This window comes from Amblyomma americanum, chromosome 1, assembly GCF_052857255.1.
Source record: "Amblyomma americanum isolate KBUSLIRL-KWMA chromosome 1, ASM5285725v1, whole genome shotgun sequence".
Lineage (NCBI taxonomy): Eukaryota > Metazoa > Arthropoda > Arachnida > Ixodida > Ixodidae > Amblyomma > Amblyomma americanum.
The window spans coordinates 62,749,952-62,771,198 of NC_135497.1; the positions used below are offsets into that span (position 1 = coordinate 62,749,952).

At 44.7% G+C, this 21,247-nt stretch overlaps 1 protein-coding gene across 9 annotated transcripts; it reads right to left on the reverse strand.

Annotated features, from left to right (window-relative positions):
* Positions 1-472: 472 nt before the first annotated feature.
* Positions 473-19,494, reverse strand: LOC144112878 (uncharacterized). 9 transcript variants are annotated; one of them, XR_013310515.1, is made up of 7 exons: positions 19,145-19,493; positions 12,817-12,884; positions 9,889-10,059; positions 7,074-7,230; positions 6,822-6,928; positions 5,633-5,790; positions 473-655 (listed from the first exon to the last, which is right to left on the reverse strand). XR_013310515.1 is itself a non-coding variant. In XM_077645701.1 (6 exons), exons 2-6 carry the CDS (start codon positions 16,335-16,337, stop codon positions 564-566), a joined length of 561 nt encoding a protein of 186 aa, XP_077501827.1. In that variant the 5' UTR covers positions 16,338-16,393; positions 19,145-19,490; the 3' UTR covers positions 473-563. The 9 variants fall into 9 exon arrangements, 3 of the variants coding, with proteins under 3 accessions (XP_077501827.1, XP_077501826.1, XP_077501828.1); XR_013310514.1 differs by having other exon boundaries at positions 473-660; XR_013310518.1 differs by having other exon boundaries at positions 473-660; positions 9,900-10,059; positions 19,145-19,457.
* Between the last annotated feature and the right edge of the window lie 1,753 nt (positions 19,495-21,247).

A 21,247-nucleotide genomic window follows, 5' to 3' on the forward strand; every position in this document is an offset into this window, starting at 1 on the left:
CGGGATTTGCAACTCGGCATCAGGGGGGACCCTCAAGGGCTGCCCAGTTGGCTTACTGCATAGCCCCACAAGGCTCCGCGCTGGATCCCCTTGGGCAGGCCCGTGCCGGGCCTCCGTGGGCTAGCCCGTGCCGGGCCTCTGTGGGCTAGCCCGTGCCGGGCCTTTGTGGGCTGGCCCGTGTCGGGCCTTTGTGGGCTGGCCCTTGTCGGGCCTCCGTGGGCTAGCCCGTACTGGGCACCCGTGGGCAAGCCCGTACTGGGCCCCTGTGGTTTAGCCGTTCTGGTCCCAGTGGGCTTCTTAGGTGATAACTTGCGGGAAGTGAACAAAGGTAACCCATATAAAACCATTAGCTGTATGCCTTTGGGCCCACCGACCCAATTAGACTTAAGGCCCACCTTGCCAACCCAGAGAGGCTTTCTTCACTTCATCAGTATTTTTTGTGTACATGTTACTACTGAAATTGCAATGCAAGTAAGAATGCTTCTTATTTATTTGTTTTTGCAAGACATTTTGGGCATTCTTGCATACAAAGCCCCAATTACTGGGGTGAAGGGTCCGCCCCTTCATCCGAACTTTCCGACCACCATCCCAGTCTCTCGCCCCCAGCCCGAACGCAGCCACTCTGTTGTTGCCTTCCATGGTGGCTGTTGGGATTCTGCGCTGCATAGCAGATGTAAAAGTGAAAAATAAACACACACATCAAATTGATATTCAGTATGGTGGATAAAAATCACTTTCCAAATTATTATAGTCACATCTTCCAGGAAATGCTTCAAAGCCGTATGCAATGCTACAATGTGCAATGCTTGAAATATCAGCAAATTTCGTTTGCTGTTAATATCCGTAACCATAATAAACATAAATATCCATAATAAGAATAACCGAAAGGTGCATGAGCCATTAAAGGAATATAGACACCTAAATTTATTGCGTGCTTTCTTCTGTCCAATGATGCGTTAGATAATAAAATACATGGATTACCAGGTAGTACTTGCCTACAACCCCGCTAAACAAGTTATAATCGAATTTCTTCTCTCATGCTGTTTTGGTTTCATCGACCGAACGCCGACTGTCGTCAAGTTGATGTTTTGGTCACATGATGCAACTGGAAAAACTAATACAATCACTGATATGTAGCTTTAATTGACTACGACATTTAATCTAGCGTCTTCCAAGACCTGGAATGACAAAAATGACCTGTCGGCAATAATATAACCGATTTTTTATGCCTCATGTGAATTAAACACCATCTACATGTCACAGTCATCGTTCGACTGATGAAACCGAAACAGCGTCAAGAAGAAATTAAATTGCAGAAAAACTGCACATTGCGCTAGTTGGTGTTGATCCATACAAAAGCGCCAACACACACGGACAATGTAAGAGACGAGACAGACAAACCAGCGCTGAACTTACTACAGATTTTTTATTAGGAAGAAGCACGTCATATATACACACACGAAAAAACAGCGCACATGCGCAGTGTCAACAAGACTCCTAGTGCTAGTACAAGGAAAAAACTGCTTTAAAAGCACGTGAATATCTGTAGAACCACTACCCACTAAGTAGCATATTGATTTCTCGAAGCGATAATGTAACAGATGCATACTTACGCATCCATTACTTTTTCTGATAATATGAAACGCCTCAGCTACTTCTCTAGTGAGCTGGTCAGAATGAGCGAACAAGACATCAGTATCGTCAAAAAATGGCGTACGTTTGCACGTGAAACAATGCTTAGCTAGGTTAGTTTCTTTCCTAAAGAATTAGCGTGCTCCATGAGCCGCACGTTAACGCAGCGGCCAATTCGACCTATGTAGGTAAGGCCACAGGACTGAGGGATTTGATATGCTACGCCAGTCTTCTCTTCTACGCCATCTATTTTCATGATTTATGTTGCAAGCATTTCTTCTGCGCCCTTCATGCTTTCTTTGAACTGCCGCCCCCACTCTCTAGCTTGTTATGTGCAGGGAACAGAACCTTTGCCCCATGCTTGCTTCCCACTCTTTTTAATCCGGTGCGATAGCGTGTGGACATATGGCATAACCCACTACCTTTCTTCTCCCTTCTTCCGAACCCTTTTCCAGCCCCGAGGTACTTGCAGACGATTTCAGCTCATGGAGGACTGTCTGCACTTGAAACGAGAACTGAGTCCCAGAAACCAGCTTACCTACATCTGTCTATTTGGGCTAAGAGACAGGACATCATTTTATGATAAGATTTCTTTACTGCCATGCCTAAGCATCCCGTAACGATGCCACTTTTTGCAAGCTTTGAATGAAAGGACCTGTAATTCGAAAGGGACTTTTCACTTCTAGGGGAATACTGCCAACAGACATGGTTGGGTTCGAAAGAGAATTTTAATTAAGGAACTGCAGGACTCTTTCTTGAGGGACTTCATGTGTGAACCTCAGCTCCAACCAATTACATGCAAAACTATGAACATTTGACACAAATTCGGGATTCACGGACCTAGCCAGCACCAGGTAATCATCCACATAACAGAAAATGCATATGCAATAACCGGCTAGATCAGTCTCAACTTTCATATCAACCCTGCTTAGATAAATGTTACTGAGAATGGGAGCTACCTTGGCACCTATGCACACACCCGATTTTTGCATATAAAGACGGCCATCCCACTCAACAAACGTGTTACTCAGGTAGTAAGATAAGAGTTAAAGAAAGAATCTCATTGTGATTCTGCACTCATTTTGGAACACGCATTCATCGCTCTCATCCGTATTACAATGCTGAACATACTGGATTAGTTCAAAGTGTGGAAGAGAATAAAACAAATCAACCACATCTACACTAAAACCATCACATAGTGCCCGCCTCTGATTTCAGAGGAAATCCGCTACTGCCTCAGAATTACAGTGGACGCCCAATAAACGAAACTCGGTTAAATGAAACTTACGGATAAAAAACATTAAGCAGGGTTACTTGGTTGGTTTCGTATATCTGCAGCAGTAAAATTCTTCGGATAATTGGAACACCACTAGCGTCTTACCCTCGGCTAAACGGCACAAAAGTTAAAAATTTGGAATCCTCCCGAGCGTATTTGTGCTCGCATATGTCAGCGGCAGTCTCGCAACCATGAACAAATTCTTCGCAGCCAACGCTATAGCCGGGACAAGCCAATCCAGTAAGTCGCTTGATAATCTTGTTTTTGTTGTCGTTCTGCGTTAGGCCTACGTGCGACCGGTGTTGTCGGTGCGTCGACGTGATGGAAAGCGTTAAGAAGCGGCCGCACAAAGCGCTCTTGCTTGAAAAGAAGTTACAAATTCTGCAGGAGCTTGCGCGAAGTTCCCTTTCAAGAACAGAAGTTGCGAAGAAGTTCGACATCCCGAAGTCGACGCTTTTGCAGATCATGAAAAACAAAGACGTCATTCAAGGAGCTGTCAAGTCTGGGACCTTCGCTTCCAACCGGATGCGTATGAGGACGACACCGTATGAAGAACTTGAAAAGGTTCTTTTTCTGTGGTTTAAGCGTGCGCGGAGTGCCAGTTTTCCCATAAGTGGACCAATTTTGGAGCAAAAGGCGCGGGAGATAGCCCTGCAAATGGGGTTGAGAATTCCTGCGTCAGCGACGGATGGCTTAGCAGATTTAAAAAGCGCCACGGTCTAGTCTTCAAAACCATCTCAGGAGAAAGTAATGCAGTGAATAGAGAAGTCTGCGCTGACTGGCAACGCGGACGGCTGCAGGAGATTTTAAACAGCTATGAGCCACGAGACGTATTCAACGTCGACGAGATGGGCCTCTTCTACAAGGAGCTTCCATCGAAGACTCTCGCCTACAGAGGCGAAGCCTGTACAGGTGGGAAGCGCAGCAAAGAGCGCATTACCGTGCTGGTGGGCGCTAATATGGCAGGCGATGAAAAGTTAAAGCTGCTGGTGGTAGGAAAATCGAGACACCCACGTTGCTTCAAGGGCATTTGAAATCTACCTATGGCCTACACTGCAAATGGGAGAGCGTGGATTACAACAGCAATTTTCGAAAATTGGCTGCGGGAGGAGGACGCAAGGTTTACGAGACAGGGCAGGAAAGTTGTCTTCATCGTAGATAATTGCCCTGCCCATGGCCAGGTGGAAGGGCTGAAGTCCATCAGCCTTGAATTCCTCCCTGCCAATGCAACTGCTGTCATCCAACCAATGGACCAAGGAGTCATCCAGAACGTCAAGGTTCACTACCGCCGCCAACTGCTTCACCGCATGCTGCTTTGTGCTGACAGTGGAAAGGATTATGTCATTGACTTGCTGTCTGCTATCCACATATTGGCCCGTGCCTGGGAAAAAAGTTCAGGCAACAACAGTGCAGAAGTGCTTCCACCATGCAGGCTTCGAAGCACACGATCCAATAGCCCATGAAGAGGCAGGTACTGCTGATGAAGAAGCAGACACTATACTTAATCAAATAGTGCCCTCTGCCCCTTTCTCACGACAAGACTATGAGGACATAGATGCAAATGTATGCACCTGTCGCGAGGAAAGCCTTGAAGAAATTATTGGAGAAGTGCAAGCCGAGGACCACTCTTCCTCCAGTGATGAGTGCGAGGACCCTGTGCCCAGTGCGGTGCCAGACAGCGCAGCTAGGAATGCAGTTGCACTTTTGGTACAGTACTTTGAACGTGAAGGGAGCGCAGAATTTTCGCAAAGCCTTTCAAATATGCACAGTTACTTTGTTAAAAAGCAACTGAAGAATGTAAAACAGACCACAACTGATTCCTTTTTTTCTTCACGCCCAGATCAGTAAGGGCTGGTGCAGTGTAAATAAATATTTCTACATGAAATATGTGTGCTTTGCTTAAACAAAACTTCTGATAAATAGAACACTTTGAATCCCCTTCAAGTTCCGTTTAAGAGGAGTCCACTGTAGGTACGAGAAACGGATCCTTTACGCGAAGTGACGACAAATGTTTGCGAAGATAGATAGACACAAACAACTGCCAAGAATTGTGCTCAGATACGCTTGCCCGGAAACGAACTTTAAGCTTGTGCATCTTAGCACTAAAGAAAATTTCTAGCACCGATACTGATGTCTTGTTCGCTCATTCTGACCAGCCCACTAGAGAAGTAGCTGAGGCGTTTCATATTATCAGAAAAAGTAATGGGTGCGTGAGTACATCATCTGTTACATTATCGCTTCGAGAAGTCAATATGCTACATAGTGGGTAGCGGTTCTGCAGATACACACATGCTTTTAAAGCGGTTTTTGCCTTTTACTAGCACTAGGAGTCCTGTTGACATCGCACATGTGCGCTGTTTTTCCGTGTGTATATATATGACGTGCTTCTTCCTAATAAAAAAAATCAGTTGTAAGATCAGTGCTGATTTTTGTGTCTCGTCTCTTCGTCCGTGTGTGTTGGCACTTTTGAACCACCACTATGCAATTAAATAATAAATTATTTAGTGGTCGTACATGTATAGAATGTCTAACGCATGGTTTGAAAGAAAAAACGCACAAGCAAAAATTTGGTACCTATAGTCCTTTATATTTGGATGGCTACTCAGTAATTGATAACGGAAGTGCTGAAAACCACACCAGGCAGATTGAAAGTAGCTTTTTCCTGCAATTAGATGGTGTGTTCACAAAGTGTCTATAACCTTCAGAAGATTCACATGTACTCACCAAAAATTGCGCTGTACAGCCGTAGGTTCTTAAATGCTTCTTTTTCGCCCCGCCCCTTCAATGTGTACATAAGGGCCACAGGAGTCTTCACTAGTCTTCATAATAAGTTTTGTAGCCTCATCAGCTGGCTCACTCCCAATGAGTGCTAGCTTTTTGATCTGAAATAGATTATACAGATTATACAAAGTGAACTATGCCATGAAAACCATACATTGAACCATTCATAAGACTTCCTCTTCGAGGAACCATGTGCAAGTCAACAAAAAATCAGAAGGATGTAGAACAGGATAATACAGAGGACTCAGAGACCTATGATCACAGTGGTGTGACTCAGTTTAATGATAACAGAATTCTCTGTTGTCTTCTAAACGCCCATCTTTGCATCATCATATTAACTTCCTTTTATGCACGACTCAATGGCATACACTTCCCAAACAATAAGACAAGGGGGAAAAAGTGAAGCCATTACTTTAAGGCCACCTTGAACCATGGCAAAATTGTAGTCTGGAGCTAAATGAGTGATGTAAGAACATAACCGTCAGCTGCCACTATGAACAGCAAGGCTAATGCTTGTGCTAATTTCTTGTAGTAGGCTAGATATTATATACAGCAAATCCTCTTTCAGATACACTTGTACAAAATGAAGCTTTCAGGTCTACAAATCCAAATGCAACATATGGCAATTTCGAAGTCCCAACTTAATCTGAAGTGGACTCACCCTATGTAGAGGGCTCAAATTAACCTACAGCTGAACAAAACAATATGCATCAAAATTATATTGAAAGGAATCAATACGTTGCCAGTAGTTCATAGGCACAATTGAAAGAAATGCCATATACCCTGTCGAAAAAAAACACCAGCCTGTTTCTGGTGTTTACACCAAACTGGCTTTTTTAGACACGGGTTCTGGTGTGACCGTGTCTGGTGTTCCGACCAGACCAGGATTGTCAGACACGGGTCCTGATGTGGCGTAGTGTGGTGTGCTTTAGTGTGTTCTGGTCTGGTTTTCTGTGCTGTGACCCGGTTGTCTAATACCGGCTCTGGTGTGGTTTCGTTTGGTGTTTCCTGGTGTGGTCGATGTACCATTCGATTTGGTGTGGTTGGTATACCGTAGAATGTCTTGATTGAGATGCTGTGAGTTTGGACATACTATCGTGAGAAAAATTAAGAGATCCAAGCGAATGCATACCAAATGGTGTAAAACAGCAAGCACTCCTGATGTCGAGTCAGGTGCACTAACATCCATCAATCTCGCTGCGCCGGCCTTGATGGCACGAGAATTTCATCAGATGGCACCTGCACGCAGTTAGGCATAGTATGGCACACACTCGCAGCGTCATAATTTTCCACATGATTGTACACTGGAGCATGCACATACCCACATCATTTCTGTTCTTGCCGAAGAGCAAGCACGTATCGTAAAGAAAGAAAAAATGCTCACATTTGCACAAAAGCGTCCTTAGCTTCATTGGTAGACAAAATTGGCAGTATAGTCAAGATGGAGGCCCCAAGCATCATAGCGTGCGTCTTTTCTGGCAAAGTCGAATAGGTTGAATTTCCCTGATAGCAGCTTGACTCCAGCTGTGTAGCCACAATGCCTGAAGAACAACAGAACAAAATCACGAATTTGTGTGAAATACACTATAATAATCACGGTGCAAAGAAAACCAGCAAATACTGCTATTAAATTTAGCTCAGTGGTGCAATTATACAGTACACATTCAATACGACTCGCAATGCCTCTACAGTAAATCAACTGACTTCTGCTTTATAGTAAATCAATGCTACTCACATAAAGCAGCCCACTTGCATTAATTTGCTTGAAATCAATATCTGGATGAGCAAATATTTCACACTTTCATTCACACAGTACAACGATGAACATGGACAAGGGGGAAGACACCGAAAAACACTTTGAGGTCCCTCCTCCCTTGCCCCTGTTCATCATCATGCTGTGTGAAAGAAAATGTGAATTATTGCGTTGTGTTTTTCTTTTGTATTCATAGCTAACTGCATATATTTACAATACAGTTGGGTACGCCTGCATCATATTCTGAATTCGTCATATTTTGGCATTGCAGCTGATATTGAGCATGGCAGTCCTTCCAACACAGTCAGGCTTTCTGAGACAATCAACAGCACTCTAGCATCTCCGGTAATTTGATTCATTACCAGGCTCAGAGATACTAATACTTGGTAGCCTAGAGAAATAAATTGATATGAAAATTTTACTGCTGCAGAAAACAAAAATAAGAGAAATTAAGGAATTACAGCAATGATTACAAGATGCCCATAAAGATGGGCACAAGAAGGAGACAAGATGTAGTTCGACTAAAAAAAATATCTGATGCGAGTATATTTCAGGGTGACAAAATCCATGTATTGAGACTATGCGCACAGGGTGCAGAACTGTAAAGCACTGCATGGCTGGCTGCATCTATTTAGAAGACCATACCTCTTAATTTCTTCCAAAAAAGTGGCAGCAAATCATAAAAAGCCGACTGCGGAAATTTATTTTCAGCTGAATGCCACATACAAAATGACAAGGGTGGAATGTTAATGATTCGAAAGGAAATCTTAAACAAGATGCGATGAACTCTGGCACTGGTAAAACCCCAACAGAAGCGCAAAAAAAAGCTGCCAGATTATTTTTCCTGCTGAATGTATTAAAACCAAAGCTGCCTGAGCGCACGAGTTTTGTTTAGGTATAGCTTGCTACGCACATCCTGAGCCTCTGGTGCAGTTGACTGCAGAGTACCTGCAGACACTTGCACACATACAAAACCCACACTAGATTATGCGTACTGTGCATTGCCCACTATAGTGCCTAGCACGCCCTGTCTTCCAGTGAGATGCACTTCTTTTGGTGCATCCAAGCGTTAAGGTTCCAGTTATAAAAAATGTCTGAGTTGATTATGAGTTAAGTGAATAAGCTTAACAAGTTGACTGGTTCTAAGCAGGCAGATCACTTGCAAGATCCGCTTCTCACAGCAAGGCAGAAAACAATAATGGCTTCAGGACACTGTAGTGCAGGGCTCCAAATTAGTTTAGACCAAGTGGGGTTCGTTAAGCTTCGCTGACATTGTATGGCAGACCGGCACCTTTTCCAAAGTAGCAATGTTTACTGCCACACATATACGTAACTCACTAGTCACATGATTCCTCCCAACATGTATGCAACAAAATATTGCAACCGCTTCGAGCCATCTCTACAGGCCCCGCTGGGCCGTCCCTACTAAGTGTGAAAAAAAGTGGCTAAGATATGCTTTGTCATATTCAATGCTACAAAGTATTTTTACAAAGCATGCAGCAAAGCTAGCGAAAGAGTTCTCAAGCACACCTATGCTTGAGTAAAAAGTAGCCAAAATCTTTTTACATGTAAACTGAAGTAGCCGAAGTTAGAACGTGATTTGTAAAACTGTATGCATAACAGCTAGACAAGAGAGCAGAGAAGGTAAGGGCAAACAGGGGCTCATTATGGGCTACATGATGGACTCTAACAGTCACTTCCATCATGGCATCTGACAGTTAAAGAATAGGCCAGCTAGCATTCAATTCAAGCTTATTTTCATGCAAAATGCTTTCAGTGATGGCTACAAGTTATAACATACAAATTTTCGTTGTGAAGTAGAGGCAACCAGAGGATTCATGATGGCAAATGTGGCGGCACCCACGTATGCCTATACTGAATCAGCATCACTTAGGCCTCAGTAGCTAAAATCCAAGCTTCAGGGCAAATGACTGCTAAGTACCGTCCATCTTCTGTTTCCATGGCATGAGAAGTACATATTCACTACAAGTTGTTCATTATGAGTAATTTCACTGATTATGCACTGCCGCACTGAACATAGAGCCTAGGCTTTTAAGCTGCTTTTATCCTCACGCGAGCTAACTGAACCCATCAATTAACCTCCTGTAAATAAACTTTCACATGAAGACATCTACAATTATTTGATCACGTCTTGTATGTCTGGCATTATCCTTTGTTTGGCGCTTTCATATTATAAACCACTAACAAACCTGAGTCGTAATTCTCACATACACTGATGGAGTGAGTATATGCCCCAGAGATAAATCCAGCTACAGCTAGCAATTACCTCTCAGTGCATCCATTTTTCACACTCCAGCGCACAAAAATACACGAAGAGGATAGACACCACGGACACCGGACATAATTTTTGTGCGCTGGAATGATGCCTCATAATTCTTCCCAGAACCGACTATCCCAGCCCTCTATTCTGAGCCTTGTGGAGAACCTTTTCCTTGCCTTCCGCTGTCACCTCCTGAGCACTTGCCACTGGAACTGCATAGTACAACTGCTTCTGTTGACCAGATGGGAATGGCAGTTCTCTTGTGAAATACTGCATCCATTGGGATTCCCTTCACGGTGTCATACATTGCCTTCTCTACCTTGAATTCAGATGCACCTATAGGAAAAAGAACACGCATATAAAAATTCTTAGCCATATTTGCAGCCAGGAATATGATAATAATTGTATTTGTATGCTTCACACCAACAACAGCAGTATGCTTCAACGCCTGTTGAAACAAGAAAGTAGAAACCATTTCGTTTATTACCAACACAAGGCTTGCACCTTGATGTTGATGGTGTCATGCAATAGTGGTGAGTTCTGATAGGAGTGTGAAGTACAAAAGGCAACTGCTTGCTTCGAATTTTAGAACATGCAACTTTAACTGCACAATTATTGAAAAGGAATTGACTTCATCCTTGAAAATTGCAGATTAGTATGTGTGGTAGCAAATACTGAAAATAAAAATAGTAGGAGCACTGCCAGTGTTTAAATCAACAAGCAGTGACTGGTTTGGTTTATATGGGTTTAACGTCCCAAAGCGACTCAGGCTATGAGAGACACCGTAATGAAGGGCTCCAGAAGTATCGACCACCTGGGGTTCTTTAGAGTGCTCTGACACCGCACAGTACACGGGCCTCAAGAATTTCGCCTTCATCGAAATTTGACCGCTGCGGCCGGGATTGAATTCGCGTCTTTCGGGCCAGCAGCCGAGTGCCATAACCACTCAGCCACCGCGGCGGCTTCGCAGTGACTGCTAAGAGCAATTTTCTAATTGCAGTTCTTGCCCATGCCCTTGTCAAGCAAGGCACTAATGCCGGTTGACCTGCAGTAAATCTAATGTATCCTCAACATGCTGCCTAGTTAGCAAAGTTCTTGTAGTCAAAATTGAACGAAACATTACTTAATTTTTCAGCTAGAAGCGCATTAACTATTGAGTCCAAGGCAAACAATTTAGTGCCTTAGAATAGTGTTCAACGAGGGGCCCACACGCAGACTCTTGACTTGCCACTCTTTCCTTATACAAAGTAATACAGGAGTGCATGGCCTGTGCTGTTCATGGTAAGAAATACAAAATATAAATAGAAACAAAACTGAAGTGCAAAGAAAAATTAGAGACAAGTTCTGTCATTACACCTTATGTGACACTAGAGAGTACATATTCATAAAGAAGTAGTAAAATGGTCATTTTGAAATTTTGCACAATCATGAAATTGTCATGAGCACAGTCATTATGCCTTTTCTTCACACAAAAGGTTTCCAGCGGCTCCAGTGCACTTCAGTTTCTTTTTAGTACAGTGCCTTTAAAAGACAGAAATTGGTCAAGGGCCACAAAATGGTAATAACTGTGTATCATCATTTTCATATCTATGCTTCATTACTTTTTGACACAACCTCCAATATGACCCACATGATTTGCTGCAGGAGCAGGATTCCAGTGTGCACCACTCACATTCAATAAAGGACCTGGCTGCCTTTTCCAAGTGTTATACTAATTTTCACAATGAAAGTGCCGTTGAGCGAGTTTGACAGCAAGCAAAAACATGATTTGAACCTAATAGCATAAGGAAATTTTAAAGTGGTCCGTAACATTATGCTTGTAACAAGACAACTTCAGGTGTAAATACTCATCAAAGTTGCCATCAGATCTCAGCTTTGGTGTGCTCATAAAGGGAAGGTGCGGTGCTTAGTTATAATGACCAATTGTCACGGCTGGTACATTGTGCTACCTACTTCAATGATGAAGGATGTGACAAACTATCCTCCAAAATCTGACATCTGGCATAAAGGCTGAAAAGCAAAAGAAAATGAAGGACCACTAAGACCTGAAATTATTTCCTACTTGAACAGTTATGCACATCATAAAGGAAGCTGACAAACGGCACGAAGTTATACTGGTATTTTGGTCTCAGATGCTCGCTCATTTGAGCCTCAGTATCCTAACTAAAGCAATAAAAAAGACATGACTGTTGAAGGCATCATAAGCTCCTGTAAAGCTCATCAGCAGTGAGAAAAACAAATTCTAACCTTCATAATAATATAAAAGCCAACCAATGAGGCCACTGTGTCAGTCACCAACTAAGAGACAATGTACAAGCTATACACTGTAAATGCACAAACTCTGCATGAGAGCAAAGCATGCCCTGCACTTGTGAAACAAATTTGTGTCAATGTAAGATTCTTGGCAACAGTAGGCATCACCATTAATGGCATGTGCTAAAAAGGAAGAGGGCACCTTAATGATGTTGTACAATTTAGAATTCAGCCTTTCAGTAAACTATATTTTGTCTAGTACCATGAGCACCCTCAGAGGAGAAGGCAAAAATGAAAGGAAAGCTGCCAGCTGTCATGAGGCCTGCCACAAAAAAAAAACTGAACAGAAGTGGTGCACAAACAAAAAAGAAGGGATGCACTATGCGATTACACAACACAGAATAACACAGGAAAACAGGGCCCAACCAATGAATGAAAAGAGAACAACAAAAAGAAGGTAAGCAGTACTGAACACTGCTACCTCTGCAAATTGAGAACAGTGAAATAGAAAACACCTAAAAAATAAGTTTCAAGGACTATAAAAATGCAACTTTGGTCACATATTTTTTTAAACGCTGCATTAGACATTAGAATACACGAATCCCCAAATGGTATTTGCCTATCATTAAATAATTTATAATTCCATTTCCTTCTCTGATGTTGTTTAGGCTTGATCAGCCAAATGATGGCTGTGATGCCTAGTTGGCCTTTAGGTCTGCTGAGGCATGGAAAAGGCTACAATATAAATGTTGATATGCAGTTTTAATTCCCTACAACACCTAAAACAGCCTGTTTCAAAAGCTGGAATGACAACAAATGCCATAGCAGCAGTTATATTACCAGTTTTCTTGCTTTTGCCATGACCTGAAAACCAACTACACGTCGCAGCCATCGTTCGGTTGATAATACTGAAACAACAAAGAGAAAGCCAATTATAAATTATTTACCAGTCATAGAGCAAATATCACGGGGTGGTCCATGTACAGGTGCGGACAGAAGTAAACAGAGCGTGCCACACAAGAACTGCGTGTCAGCGCCGCCTAGCCAAACCAGACGAGAGCTGGAAATCGCCACGCGCATGTGCAGGCCCGCTTCCGGCGCGACCCTCTCAATGCTCCGCTTGCCTCGCATTCGTCCGGCGTCTGTGTCGTGCTGATGATGATCATGATTGGATGGTCGTGCTCTGTGTAGCTAGCGAACATTTCGGAAAACAAAGACCGCTGTCTTGATAATTCAAATTGCGCGGGGACAGCTCTACTATTAAGCCGCTTCGTTTGAGACAGCTGGAGGCATGTTTGCGCCGCAAACAACCCGCATGTTTCGAACTTTTGCTGCCACTGGGACTCTGCTGCGTGTCACTCGCAAGCAAACGCGCTCGAAACACTCGGCATACTGCCGCAGTTTTGTGTTAATTTTCTACAGTTATCACTGATGATTCGCATTGTTCCTACCAGGCGCTGACGCAGCGCTAGTGTATGCACCCTGCCTGTCTCCCCCGAAACAAACTGCCCCTATAATGGATCCTGCTCTTATCACCACTGAGACAGTGCGCTGCGTATCGCGCTGTCATGTGCGGAGCAGAGCTCATGGTAATCACTTTGCATGCACCTTTGGATCTTAGGATGACTACAAGCACCCGCTGTCTCACCCACATGAATGCCGCGGCAGCAGTGCGTCACTGTTGCGTGCCCCGCGTGCGAAATTCGGCATGTAAGTATCCGTGATCGCCCACTAATCAGAGTATGAGCCACGACAGAACCCAGCAAGTGATCCAAACTCTTCTGTACGAGCTGTATTACTTCACAGCTACCGGTTACATATAGACATTGGTCTGTTTGAGAATATAGGTGTGAAAACCCAACAGCTGCATCCAGCACATTTGGAAGCAGTCACTATCCTTGAGACGCTGGATCGCGCTGCAAAAAGCGCCAAGAGCGGCGGTTTCATCTCCTTTTAAGCTGACCTCCTAGGCGAGGTTCCAATGCAGGAGCACTGTGGTGCAGTACAGACACACAGGGCGCATGCTTTGCCGCTCCGTCGGTTCCTCGTAGGAGCAAGCCGAAAATGAACGGTAACTGTATAAAAGATCCCGAAATTGTGGTGGTGGATCGAGTGCTTTTGAGTTTATTTGGTCTATAGCGAGATGGAAATGAATCCCAGAAGCAACTAAAGTTCGAAGGACGCGCGCTATTTGCAATGGAAACGCGCCACAGCTGTCACAGATGAAACGACATAATGATAGCGTCGCCCCCGCGGGATTTTTGGCTTCAAGGCAGCGGTCTGTGCGCTCCGAAATGCCCGCTCGCTACTAAGGGCGCAACCATCTGATCATAACCATCATCAGCGTGACCCTGACTACGGCCGAATGAGAGGCGAGCGGAGCAATGAGAGTTGCGCTGGTAGGGGGCCTGCATATGCGTGTCGCGATTTTGAGCTTACGTGTGGTTTTGCTAGGCGGCGCTGAAAAGCAGTTCTTTCTTGTGCGGCGCTCTTCGTTTACTTCTGTCCCCGCTCGCTACTAAGGGCGCAACCATCTGATCATAACCATCATCAGCGTGACCCTGACTACGGCCGAATGAGAGGCGAGCGGAGCAATGAGAGTTGCGCTGGTAGGGGGCCTGCATATGCGTGTCGCGATTTTGAGCTTACGTGTGGTTTTGCTAGGCGGCGCTGAAAAGCAGTTCTTTCTTGTGCGGCGCTCTTCGTTTACTTCTGTCCGCGCCTGCACATTAATGTCTAAGGCATTTGAAAAAAGACGCAAGCAAACATCTGGTGTCCATAGTATATGCAGTTTCTTTCAAGCTTTGTTGAACTATGATATCAGGTAGCATGCTGAAAGGCTGAGTCAAACAGCTCACTACAAGCTCCTAATTTCCTGTAAGTGTAACAGAGCAAGTATATTCACTGAACTTGCACAGTGTCATCACCAAGCAAGTGAAATGGCAAAAAAAAAATCAGAACTGACCAAGATAATCACAGAGGTAACAATTTATGGTGAACATTCACCTTTTTTCATTTAGCACTTTTAGCTTTTTTGTGCACAGGCTATAATTCAACAGACCTTGAAGTAGTTTGCAGTAGACGGTGCTTATTTTCCACTCAGATCTAGAGGCAGTAAAAATATTGCAACTACAGTGAAAAGTTCATTTAACAGTACCTCTTGCTGGACTAGTTGGTGTAACATTGTGTAACAAAAGTAAAAACAGCGCTAATGTTTACATAAACAACACAGAAAGAACAGACAGGACGGGCGCTGTCCTGTCTGTTCTTTCTGTGTGGTTTGTGTAAAAATTAGCGCTGTTTTTACTTTCGTTATACAGTGAGAGGCCACAGAAGAGAAGCTGCCAAGCTTCAAGTCCAATTAATGTTTCTCATCTTTGAGGTGCATTCATAGCTGCACAATATAACACCATTCATATTCATTTCATCAAGTGAAATAAAACGTATTTGCTGGACCAGTCTCTGAGGAGTGCCATGTGACACCGGCATTACTGTAGAAGCTTGACATGGTTATCCTTCTACTATGAGTGTCTATGAGGAGTGCCATGGGAGATGGATACTAGAGGAAAAAAGAATAAAAGCATTGTTCTCATGCTGTAATATCACCTTAGAATGCTGCCCTGTAGCCCATTACTTCATATTGGCATTTCTTAAAGCCTGGCTGCATTGAAGGGGGTCTCTAGTGACTCGAGAACGGGTGGGGAGGGAACTAGAGAGGGAGAGAGAGAAAGCGGCTGAGCTGAGGCTATGCCATTGTGCTCGCTGTTGCTTTGTAGCCTTGGAGCTGAGCGGCCAGCTCTGGACTCAATCGTGGTATGAGGGTGCGGGTTTCCCTTTTTCTTCCACCCTGTGTGTTGTGCTGTCAACGTTGCATTTTTTGCGTTTTGGCTATAAGAAAACGTGTTAATGATTCTTGCTAAAAATCACCACGAAATTTTAGAAATGACAGGAGAAATGTTCCAACCACCACTAACAAGAAAAAGAAAATTGGTTGATTGCTTCGGATTCATACGCTCCTTATAAGCATTCTAGTACAGGAAGTCTCAGATTCCTCGCTAGTTCTGTAAGGGTTCCGAGGCCAGCCGAGACACCCCTGTATATAAGCACTGCTTCTTTCTGAGCATGAAACTGGCACTATCTGATGATGACCTATTGAGAAGAGACACACACGTTATTTTGAATAGGGGAATGCCAATACATGCCATCAACGTTCTGGTCCAAAGCAGACATTGCAACACACTGATCTCAATGCAGAGGTGAAAAAAAACAGATCTGAGAAAACTCCACACATACTTGTGCTCTGCAATGTATGCTGAACAGGCACAGACAAGAACAGCCCCAAATCTCGACAGTGGAGACATCTTCTCCGATGAAGCTCTTTTCAGACCTCTTCATTACTGAAGAGAAGGCACTTCACCTGCATAACAATTTCCAGTGTATTTTGCACCCACAATGCCTGGCACTTCCTGATAATTATTTGTATTGCTGGCATTTCACACAACCACAAGAAAATGTTTAAACAGCCAAACTTCAAATACATAACGCCACTTGCCCACACTAGTTTTTATGATCAGCTCTGTACTACTTAGGTTATACAAAACAACTTAATTTGAAAGGGTTACAAAGCGCTCTTTTTCTATGGCTACTTCTTCGTCATCATTTAGCAATGACTTTCATTCACGGCCGCCAGCAACTAAAAGAACTTTACAGCTGCAGGCAACGGTACCAATGTTACAAAAGTGATCGAGCAGGCAGCTACCTGTTGTGGTATCGCAGTGACACGTCGCTTCAATTCACTCAGTCGCTTGCATGCCTTGACGCGTCACACCCCTCCCACTCTGAGCTTGACAGCTGGTGTAATCGGCTCGTAGAGGTGTGTTCTAACCTTAAGACGCCACATCAGATTACTATAAAGACGCACATACGCGTAGCGAATAACAGAACGCTAAACAGACCGAGCGGCGCACGCTATCGGCAGTTCGCAACGGGCCGATACTGGCGTCAAAAACACGCGTGCAGGCAGTGCACGATCACGCCCCACGTCGAATAATGAACAGGAAGTCGGGCAACCACCTTAACGAAAGCCCAAAACATAGTCACGCGCCTTGCTGGGCGGTATACAATTGCCACATTTACATTTAGGACTCCTACGCGCGCCTGCCATTCAGCAAACGCATCTATGCATACACCTCGGCGCTCGCGTCGCAACGCATACACTGTGAACACTGACGGACCAAGGCGGATTTAAAGTGGTGGCGAAGGCTGGGCCGAAAAGTGGTTTAGCGCGACTGCAGCACAACCAGAGGATGGGGGGCAAAACACTCATATAAAGAAATGATAAAGCTACAAAATTGGAATGTAATCTGCCAATAGAAAAGAAAAAATATATTAGCACCTTGTTTTATGAAAGAGGTAAGTCATTTTATTAAAACCTGGCAAATTTTGTATTTTTGCAACACTCTTGACCTGCCCCTATTCATGAGTGTGCGGTGCATTACAGCGCGTCTTTGCAAGCCTTGTTTCGATACCCGGCTAACCCGGCCACAGTGGCGATTTCTTATCGCCCGCTGTCTGCGATGGCGCGCCTGGTAAAGCGTATAAATTTAGCTCGCCGGTCTCAAAATGCTCCTTTTGCTAAGTTTTCGTCGTCCTTGCACGTCGCTTCTTTGTCACCGTTCGGTAAGATTTGCACCCCGCTGCACCGCTGCGGCAGTTTTCTCGGTTTTGTCGTTTCCTTCGGCGTGCGGCCAGTGCGAAGTCTTTTTCCGTCTTTGCACGCTTCGCGCTCTTGTTTTGAAGCGCTTAGCGCTTCATTTCAAGATGAGCTTGCGGCATGTGAAGAAACGATGCTCCGTGGTACACTGCGACAGCGTGGATAGTACCATTGGTGTCACGCTACACCGATTCCCGCTGGACTTTCACAGGTGTGTCGTCTGCTCTAGGTATGCGCGATAGCTTCGATATGGTTTCGCCGGGCTGTTCGCTCGTGTTTCATAGCTGTAACCCGTTCGTGCGTACTTGGCTTCATGTCTTTTTCAATGTATGGTATTTGCTCCTACGTTGAGCACGTTTGAGGGTGCTAAAGCTGGCTTTAACATTGCCTTGCAGATGTAAACGCACCTGCTATATTCTTTCAGCTGAAGAAATTAAATGTGAAGAATAATCCCAGTGTGCTCTATGGTCTGTGTTGATGCGCCTACTTATGTCATGTTATGTTTGCTTCAATTGAAGCTGTCGTAGCATTGTTTTCTATACTTTTCAATTTCCTAACTGACAACGTTCGTGGCACTTCAGGGCTTTTTCCTTCTGCACTGTGACTATTGAGATGATTAGCCAACTTAAACAATACTGCTTGTGCTGCCTGTGACATGTATTTTTTGTTTGTGTGCCAAGGGTGTGCTTTGTGACTGTATTTGTTTGGTTGCTGCAATAAACAATGAATATGAAACTATGAAAACCATACTTGCCGTACACTCTATTGCGAACTGTGCACTTGAGCCAGTGCTTTGTGCATCATACCTTGCATCATACCTTGCTGTACTCAAAAGCTCTCAAAAGTACTAGCACCAGTATTTGCACTACGAATCATGCATGCTTCGCCAGTGTCTGGAAGTGTTGCTGCCTTTCTATGCTGCCCCTCCTTTACCAGTCACTTTCATTGCGTTCCCAATTGCACATTAACAAGGCCATAACTAGCAGGAACTCGAGCACATTTGACTGGCAAAGGTTGGGGCGCGCTGAAAGGCAGCAACCTTCGAGAGTTACGGGCTCGAAAACGCGGATTCTACAGAAAGACCGCTTTATAATTCGCGCCAAAAGCATACGTATGCGTGACGTCATTCTACGTCACGTTTGCGTAGTTTGCCCCCAAAATCCAGGGGGCGCTGGAGTGCCCACGAGCCGCCATTTTTTGGACCAATGGGCGTCTATGGAGCCTTCGCTACCAGTGTACATCTACCTTGGACGGACCAGCAGTTTGATGATTCAATGTGGAATGCACTTTGCTGCCGCGGAAACAACCAGTGACTCACGCGCAATGCCGAAGGGAAACGAACAGGACAGAGCTGACAGAGCCTCGTCCCTTCCGCTCCTTCTCGCCTTTGCGCTCGCTCGTTTATTTTCGCGGTCACAAATTGCACGCACTCTTGCGCTACAATATGGGTCTCACCTGGAAACGAAGACTCTACGAATTCCAGTAACCGCTTTCTTCTCTTGCTTTGCGGCTGCTATGGTTGAAGTCGAACGTGTTGTGGAAACGAGGACTCGACGCATTCCAGTAACCGCTTTCTTCTCTTGCTTCGCGGTTGCTACGGTTGAAGCCGAACGTGTTGTCAATATGAAACGGCTCCATGCTTCTCGGCGTGGTCACTTTTCACAAAGTACGCGAACGGCTGCATTGCTGACACGCGGCGCAAGCTACTATAAGCAAAAAATCCAAACGGAAGTTTGAAGGAAGGATTTTGAAATCAGACACAAACAGCACACGAACAGCAGCAGCACGGAGCACGGCACGGCGCGGCGTAAGGCCTAGCCGGATATCACCCCGGAAATGCACCGAGGGAGAGGAAGGGAGGAGGGTGTGCTGCGTCCTGCCACGTGACCTGGCAGCAGCGCGCTGGATTTGAACGGCGTTGGGAAGCACGCTAGGCGCTGGCGCGTGGCTATTAGCGTGGCGTCATGGTAAATATATACTGCAAACTGTTACAAAATTGCAGCTAGACTAATCATTGCCGTGCAGTTTACATGTCAAAAGCAGGCGACAATGTTTCAGCTCCTTGCAGAACAACTTTACAAATTGTTTTCTTAGCTTTTCTCTTTTCTTTCTGGTCTTTTGCCGACCGGATTAAAGAGCTTTCACTGCATATTTTTTAGCACAGCACTAAGTTTCTCGTAAACCACATTTCGCCTTATGCTACAAAGATATGATCTGCAGAACAAGTCTGCTTTACTCAACTTCAAAAAAAAAAGGTTAATCTCAAAGGTGCTATTGTAGATTTCAACAAAATGTGTATTACTGCAAAATCTCATTAAATCGAACACCAAGGGACCATAAAAAGTTCAAATTATCAAATGACCTCCAACAAAACTGACAAGAACCATTTGTACCAGGGTATAGGTCGGAAGAGGGCACCGCCTCAGTTATTGCTGGCAGCCGGAATTCGTCTACCTATATGCTCTGCCATTTTGAAGCGCATATAACTTAAATTACATGCTTAATTGCATATTCTATGCAGAATATATTTAGCTTGAAGGCGGGAATGCAAGCTATTTGCCCACATTCGTCTGGCTTCATCAACGTGCTGAGTGGCAGCCCATATACTGAGTGTGTATATATATATATATATATATATATATATATATATATATATATATATATATATATATATATATATATATATATATATATATATGCCTGCACTTCACCCATGCGCCCATGCTCCATCGCTGTGGTACCCATGCAGCCCTTTTACATGTAATGTAGGATATGCAGCCAGGCTAATGTAAGTGGAACTACATGTCCATAGGTGTCGCCGGGCAACGATCGGTAACATTACGCGTGATGTTTCTGCACCGCAAACACCAGAATAATCGACGCAGGACTTACGAAGGCTACAGGCTGAAATATACTCCTGCTTCCACACACAGTGTCGTCAGAGTGATGCACGGCAAGCCCCCATCGCGGTTGCCCGCAATTCACCGTCGTATAGCCCAGGTTCACGCACACACATTTTGCCACTGCCTAGTCCACACATAGCCCTTTTCTACCAGATATGTAAGGAATGTGTGGGAATGGCTGATATAGGCCCATGCGCCGTCCACGTATTTTCTACGCAGTGCCTTTGTAGGCTGTAGGAGGGAATATTGTATGTTTGCCCACACGCAGCTAGCCTCCTTGGATCATTGAGGGTGCTGCAGGGGCCACCTCTATTGGGTTTGCCCGCACTTCACCGTTATGTAACCCCATATTTTATGCACACGAACTGCATGCAGCCCATGCTTAGCCCTTCCATACCCTGGTTAGGATAAAGGCGGGGAAGATGCGGAAATGACAAACGTGCCCACGCCTAGCCCATGCGGGACCAACGTAGGCGTTGCTCAGACCGCCCAAACTGCATGCCTACAACGCTTCGCCGCTGTGCAGCCCAAAGTTTAGCCCCTGTATTTTCCACACAGGACCCATTTAGGCCGAAGGCGGTAATACTACTCTCTGCCCACACAAAGCCACCGTGGCTCCCTCAAGGCGCTGCACGGGCAGCCCCAAGAGGGGCTG

Bases quoted from the DNA above. Each gene is read 5' to 3' on its own strand.
- LOC144112878 (XM_077645700.1), bottom strand. From the start codon at position 19,248: ATGCGTCGAGTCCTCGTTTCCACAACACGTTCGACTTCAACCATAGCA. The intron at 7,231-9,888 runs GTTCTCCACAAG...GTTGTTCTTCAG, and splicing joins CAGCGGAAGGCAAGGAAAAG to GCATTGTGGCTACACAGCTG. The intron at 661-7,073 runs GTGAGCATTTTT...TCTGCTATGCAG, and splicing joins AAGGACGCTTTTGTGCAAAT to CGCAGAATCCCAACAGCCAC.